This window comes from Pundamilia nyererei, unplaced genomic scaffold (genome assembly GCF_000239375.1).
Source record: "Pundamilia nyererei isolate P.nyererei 1_Seehausen unplaced genomic scaffold, PunNye1.0 scaffold00159, whole genome shotgun sequence".
NCBI lineage: Eukaryota > Metazoa > Chordata > Actinopteri > Cichliformes > Cichlidae > Pundamilia > Pundamilia nyererei.
In genome coordinates this window covers 601,427-608,373 of record NW_005187560.1, presented here as the reverse complement: position 1 = coordinate 608,373, position 6,947 = coordinate 601,427, and the positions used below count along the sequence as shown (strand labels likewise).

General features: G+C 41.8%; 1 protein-coding gene across 1 annotated transcript in view; it reads left to right on the top strand.

The window, feature by feature from the left end:
- The window catches only part of lpcat1 (lysophosphatidylcholine acyltransferase 1), a 21,785-nt gene extending 15,177 nt beyond the window's left edge, over nt 1–6,608 (top strand). Inside the window, exons 11-14 of the mRNA XM_005745466.2 lie at nt 374–527; nt 3,796–3,894; nt 4,446–4,584; nt 5,107–6,608. Of these exons, the coding sequence (XP_005745523.1) occupies nt 374–527; nt 3,796–3,894; nt 4,446–4,584; nt 5,107–5,240 (526 nt within the window). The 3' untranslated portion in view covers nt 5,241–6,608. The remainder of the gene's footprint in view (nt 1–373; nt 528–3,795; nt 3,895–4,445; nt 4,585–5,106) is intronic.
- Nucleotides 6,609–6,947: the final 339 nt, after the last annotated feature.

Genomic DNA, 6,947 nt, shown 5'->3' with positions numbered 1-6,947 from the left:
GTTTAAGCACCGGCACCGTTTCAAAAGTACCGATTTGGCACCGGTATCGGATAAAACCTAAACGATACCCATCCCTAGTGCTGAGTCAACACTTTGGGAAAAGTGTGTAAACACTGCCACCTATTGGTGGCTGAGCAGAAACACACACCAAAACCAAAAGCCAAAATAAAAAACCCCAATGAACTTCAATTTACGAGTATAATTATAACTATGTTGGACCTCTTTTTTTTCTTCCCCCTGGATTTGTTTTAAAAAAGGCTGAGGAAACTCCACACTTTGTACTGTCTTTTTTTTAGTGTTGTTTCCAGTATGACTTACTCTTAGTTAATCTGGCTTCTTTGAGGTTTTTCCTTTTTTTGCTTCGTCCTAACAGACTGAGAGCAGCAACAACAGACAGGGTGCTTGAAGAGCAGGCCAGGAGAGCCAGGAAGCTCCAGGGAGACAAACTGGGTTTGGAGGACTTTGCCCAGTTCCTCAACCTCCCTGTTACAGACACACTTAAAGAAGTTCACAGCTTCTTTGATGAGGTAAACATGAAGGAAGCACAAGATATAGCAAAGGGAAATGTATAAACGTGGATTTAATGTTAAGAAAAGTTGATAAAATTATTTTTTTTAAAAAGATCCAGCAATGCTCAAATAATCACACAAAGTTATAAAATGAGCTCCACAGAAAAATACATAAAAATCTGTTCTTTTGTTTCTTTCTGCAAAATATAAAAACGATAAAATAAAAAAGAATAAAAAAAGGTAAAGTCAATGAATTTTACCTCAGAGTTAATGTGTTTGCAGGGTGAAGGGAAGCGGCGAGGCATTTTGGGCAGGACTGACGGGCCACAGAGGAATGTTTAGGATATGAGGAGAATGTTTGGAGGCTTTTGGAAGAAATTGCAAAGTTTCCTTCTCCTGCATTTTTGATAGAAACTAGTTGTAGAGTTTTAGATTTTTGTCATTGAATCTGTTTTTAGTGTTGTGACCATTTAAAATGAGCATAGTTTAAAACCAGATCTGCTGCCTTTTAGGGATGGGTACCGGTGTCCGGTGCCATGATGGCACCGGTTCTGACATAAACGGTAGTAACCAGACCGAAAAGCAGCGCACATTTCGGTGCTTTATTTCGGTGCTTTTTTTTTTCCTGAGCTGTGATACACTTCTAGCCAATCATTTTACGTTTCCCAGGATAGTAGGCGGGGCCAGGTACGTACGTTCAGTTAGAGCAGAGCTACAGATTAAAAATGTCCAAGGCGAAGCGGTCAAAAGTCTGGCTGTACTTCACAGCAAAAGATGCAAACTCAGCAGCAACAAGTGCTTTAAGCTGATACTGTGATACTGTCAAAGGAGGTAACACCTCGAATCTGATGAAACACCTGGCGACGCATAGCGTTTTTTTTAAAAGCCGAGAAATACGCCGTATTTGATAGCTTGCTGCGAGACCTCACACCGTGCACGTCGGGTGGGTTGCCAGTTATCGGACCCGGAGCAACATCCCCCAAAAACCCGAAGAATAGAGTCCTGGCCCCTAGCCCTGCCAGTGTAGCAGAAATGATGAGGATGATGATGGCAGCAGCAGCCGTTCTTCTCTGCGTGAGTAGCTTCATGTTGTTCGAGTGTAATTTACGTTGAGTAGGCTAACCACGTTATTACATTAATGCATGTAAGGTGAACTAGCAAACATCATCATAGCTACATGCGGCTGTCTTCTTGTTTGATGGCAGATACTCCCTTCACCCTGGCTAAAAAGGCTAAAATGACCAAAGAAAAAGTGGGAAATAACTGAACATGAGAGGATTTTGGACAAAGTTTGTGTTTTTTTTCCATTGTTTAAGCACTGCTTCCAGCCAAGAGTGATACCATATATGCCCCATAGCTGCAGAAAAGGCTAACATTGTTATCTTTTTACAAAAAAACAGCTGAACATGAGAGGTTTTTGGACCAATTTTGTGTTCTCCATTCTTTAAGCACCGGTTTGAGCACCGTTTGAGCACCGGCACCGTTTCAAAAGTACCGATTTGGCACCGGTATCGGATAAAACCTAAACGATACCCATCCCTACTGCCTTTAATATTCCACTTTATCGGTAACACAACAAAAGCTTTGTGTGGTTTAACTCTGCCTGTATGTATCCTAAAAAGGTAAAAGATACATTTCTAATAGTGAGCCACAGTTTGAACAGTGCTTTTCTTTGTGGCATCCTGATACATAAATCTAATAATAAACAGAGGGTTTTACAAGGTGCTCAAAGGAGCGACAATTTTTCAGAAACTCCTTAAAAAAATAAAAATAAAAAAAACAATTTCATGAGCTGAATCCTTAAATTAAGACTTGATGGTTTTCTCTGTACTGTGTGAACAATCACACAGTTACAGTCTGACGTTAATATGGAGGCATGAACATTAGGCATTGTGATGGTCCACAGGCATCAACAAATAGATGTTTTTCTTGCTAGTTGTGAGCCCATCAGCTTCATCTGTTTGTAAGAAGCAGCCGACCATAAAGAAGCTAATTTAAAGGAAGGGGAAAGGCAACCGAAACAGTGTTATGTCACAGGCTCAGTATAAGCTAAATAAGGATTATTATGAGCTATGAGTCATCCAAAGCTTCTCTAGTAAAATTCTTCAGGAATAAAAATATGCAGCTGGAAAATTGTAATGAGTCCACTTTAAATTTAAAAATTGGGCGTCTTTGTACGTAGACTGAACTTTGTGTGGCTATCTAGTCCTAAATGCAGTCAAATACCATCATAGCCTCTTTAAAATAATATAAATAATTTGATATTGATAAAATACTTTAATTGGTTGGGCTTGATAGTTAGCTGGGTAGATTCTGTCTATGCTGACCTCTCAACAAACGTCCATCCATCCATCCACCCATTTTCTTCTGCTTATCGGGTCACGGGGGCAGCAGCCCAAACAAAGAAGCCCAGACCCCTCTCTCCCCAGCCACCTCCTCCAGCTTGTCCGGGGGAATATCAAAGCGTTTCCAGGCCAGTTGCGAGATATAATCTCTCCAGCGTGTCCTGGGCCTGCCCCGGGGCCTCCTCGTGGTGGGACGTGCCCGGAACACCTCACCCAGGAGGCATCCTTGTCAGATGTCTGACCCACCTCAACTGACTCCTGTCGATGTGGAGGAGCAGCGGCTGAATGGCTGAACTTCTCACCCTATCTCAAAGGGAGAGGCCAGCCACCCTTCGGAGGAAGCCCATTTCCGCCGCTTGTATCCGCGATCTCGTTCTTTCGGTCACTACCCACAGCTCGTGACCATAGGTGAGGGTAGAGACGCAGATCGACTGGTAAATTGAGAGCTTCGCTTTTATACTCAGCTCTCTCATCACCACAACAGACCGGTGCAGCGTCCGCATCACTGCAGCCACCGCACCAATACGTCTGTCGATCTCCGGCTCCCTTCTCCCATCACTCGCGAACAAGACCCCGAGATACTTAAACTCCTCCACTTGGGGCAGGAACTCATCCCCGACCCGGAGTGGGCACTTCACCCTTTTCCGGTTGAGGACCATGGCCTCACAACAAACATGTTATATTTAAATAAATTAAATAATTAAAGTGCTTGGGCTAAAAGTGGTCTATGTTTAGTTTGAAACCTTGTCTATATAGGAGCTATGACACTGCCACAAAGTTAAAATCAGGGTTAGTGCTTAGTAGGTGAATATACTAGAGACTTCATATGTACACCACAGTCCTCCATTTCAATCGATAACATGGTCAGATCAATGGATACTTGTGCTGTAAGTGTGGGGCTTACCTGCTCCTTTTGTTCACCGAGGTGTTTTTGTTCCCAGCATGGAGATGGACAGATAGACGTCAGGCGCTACGTTATCGCTCTGTCGACCGTTCGTCGACCCACAAAGTCCATGGAAACCCTCAAACTGGCCTTTAAGGTAAGTTTTTATACTGCTTACTCCGGTTTAACATACACTGACCAACAGCTGAGCAAGTACACCTTGCTAGTATCAGCTTTCACCCTGAGAGATGCCTTATAGCATAGATTTAACAGGGTGCTGGAACCATTCCACAGACACTTTGGTCCATAGTGACATGATGATGCAGATTTGTGAGCTGAACATCCACAGTGTGACTCTCCTGTTCCACCACATTACAACATGTTTTCTATTGGATTGAGATCTGATGACTGTGGAGGCCATTTGAGTACAGAGAACTCATTGTCAAGTTCAAGAAACCAGTTTGAGATGGTTTGACTGGAAGCTAATCTGAAATTCTCAGATCAGCCTGACTGGACCAGCAGCCAGCAGCCACCCTTCTTCCTCATTCTCATGCTGGTTTGATTCCAGCCGGTCCCCTTGACTGTGTCTACAGGCCTAAATGCATGGAGTTGTTGCGCTATGATTAACCTGTGCTCATTAACCAGTTTAACAGGTGTACCAGCGTAGCTTTCCTAGCATTGTGCTAACGCTTCGTGCCGGGTTCGCAGATGTACGAGAGCGAGGAGAGCGGGGAAATCCTGGAGGAGGAGCTAGCCGGCATCTTGGAAATCATGTTAGGAGTGAAGGAAGTGCGACTTTCAAGTGTGTGCTTAACGCTCGGACCCGACACAGGAAAGATCACTTATGGTAAGACCCTGTTTCTGTTTGTAACATGTTTTAAGCATTTTAACACATTGACAGAGATGTCAAATTATTTATAGGACCATTGTACTAATGAGCCCACGTTAGAGATGATTGACAGCATCTGTCAGTGTGTCCCCCACTTCGTCTGTGCTGTCACCGTCACATTTGATTTCTTCTCGGCTTTACTGAAGAAAATAAATACCATCTGTTAGACGAGATTTTACATCCACCATCTGCCTTTTCTAGAAACTGTCAAAGCCTCTGTGAGCATTCTTTTCTTGTCCAATAAAAGAACCTTTTTATTTTTACCATAAAACAACCCATCTGCACAAAATAGCCACTTTCAGTCCGATCTCTAATGATCTAGAATGATCAGAGTAATTATGCTAATGCTGCTAAACAAAAGAGCTAATTACATATGCTGTTTAGATGCCACATATTACATGTTATATTTAAGTTTAGTGTTTTGATTATTAAGAATGTAAAGTTAACATTTGTTTTAATCTCACACTCCATCTCTGCCAGATGATCTTCTTCATTACATCCAGCAGTTTCCACACTTTGCTCTGGACTGCCTCCACTTTAAAGACCATCCACGGGATTTCTGCACAGGCCGATCTCCGAGCTGCAACGGCCAGAGCCGCAGCAAAGACGACTAACTCACAGACTCAAGCCACTTTTTTACCTTCTCTATCAGACCCCATCAATGCTGTCACAACGGTGCCTTCAAGTGCAGGTAGAGAAAGGACAAAACTTTTAGGAAGAGTATGAATTCCTGATCCAGATAATGTTTTTATTTTTTTATTTCTTTCTTTGCCTTCCTTTATTTTTAATGCCCACTATAATATTAAGATACATTTTGTGTGCTCCACAAATATTTATATATATGTTTATAAAGAACAGATTGAAAAAGGAGGATTTTATGTATCCTTATGTATTGGAAGGTTAGCATTGTTGTTATCTCAGGCTAATGGACACTAGCACAATACCTGCTGTCGTGTTGACACTTTGCATCTCGGCCCATATTTATGTGTTTATATTCCCAGATTACTGCCATTAAAGTTTCACGCGTCACCAGCATATTGCAGTACATTTGCATAACCATTTGCATTACAATGTCCAGACTGTGTTGCTTACTGTACAAGTACCTTTGAGGGTGTTACTGCATCTCACCACACATTCAACAACAAGCTTGTTCATTTAGGTGTCTGCTTTATGCAAAGTCAGAGATAACAGCTGTGGTTTCTGAGCTGTAGCACCAGCATCGTTCTCCTCCTCCTCCTCCTCGTTGGGCCTCACCACTGGGGTTTTTGTGCTGTGTTTAGATTGCAGGGGCCTCTTCAGTGATTCTCTCCCCAGCAGAAATAACATGGAAACTTCCACAATGCATCGGCTCTTGCCTGCTCTCCTGACAGCAGGATTGGATGCGTTCCACTAGTAAATAGCAGGATTATCTGTTACTTTTTTTCTTTTTTTCCTCCACAATAAAAAAGTTCTCAGAGTACTCTCGGGTTCAAAAACTGCTCTTAGAGATTAGAATCCAAAAGGTTCCTCATAAGAGAAAAACTATATACAAATTAGAGCATGATTGAAAATACTTACAATTCTTAGCTTTAAATGACATTTCAGATGATTTTTCATGTGGAGTTTTAGTTATTAGTGAAAATCTGGATGAAATGTCTGCATTTACCCAGACTGAAGTTAAAACACTCCCTCAGTGCTTTCACTCCTGATTTTCAAAAGCACGACTAAAGAGGTGCCAGCGTGACAGCTGTCTGATTTCCTGCTCCGAGAGTCTTAATGAATGTGGGCCCAGATGTTAGACTGCTGCCTGCAACTACCTTCATACTTTCGTTTGTGCATGAACCTACAGTTATATGATGAGCAAAACAATTTCTCCACCTCTGCGTTAAACAGTTCGTAAAACACTGCAAAGGACGACGGCTCGGTATTTGGATGAACATATCTTTAAAAACTTGATAAATAACATGTCTTCGCTTTCACGCATCTATCTCTCTCTTTCTTTTTTTCTTTTTTTTTTTTTGGTTTGTTTTTCTGCAGTTTGAAAGTTGATCTGTGATGGTCACATTTCATGCCTTATGCCTAGTTTCCATTATGTTTTAAAATTCAAAGCAGAAATCAAAGTTTTCTGCTTTTTATTTTACAAATACAACCTTCTGTTTTGTCATAGTCACTTACTGTGTGTACCCACTAGGGGGAGCTCTGCTTTTATAGTTGTATCTTAAGATGCTTTGAGTTCTCTAAAACTGCCTGACAGTGTTTGTATGAATCAATGCAGTGGGTCACACTTACCTTAAAGCTATCATCAGTGGATTTTTGTCCATCTTTATCTGTTGTCATGTTCT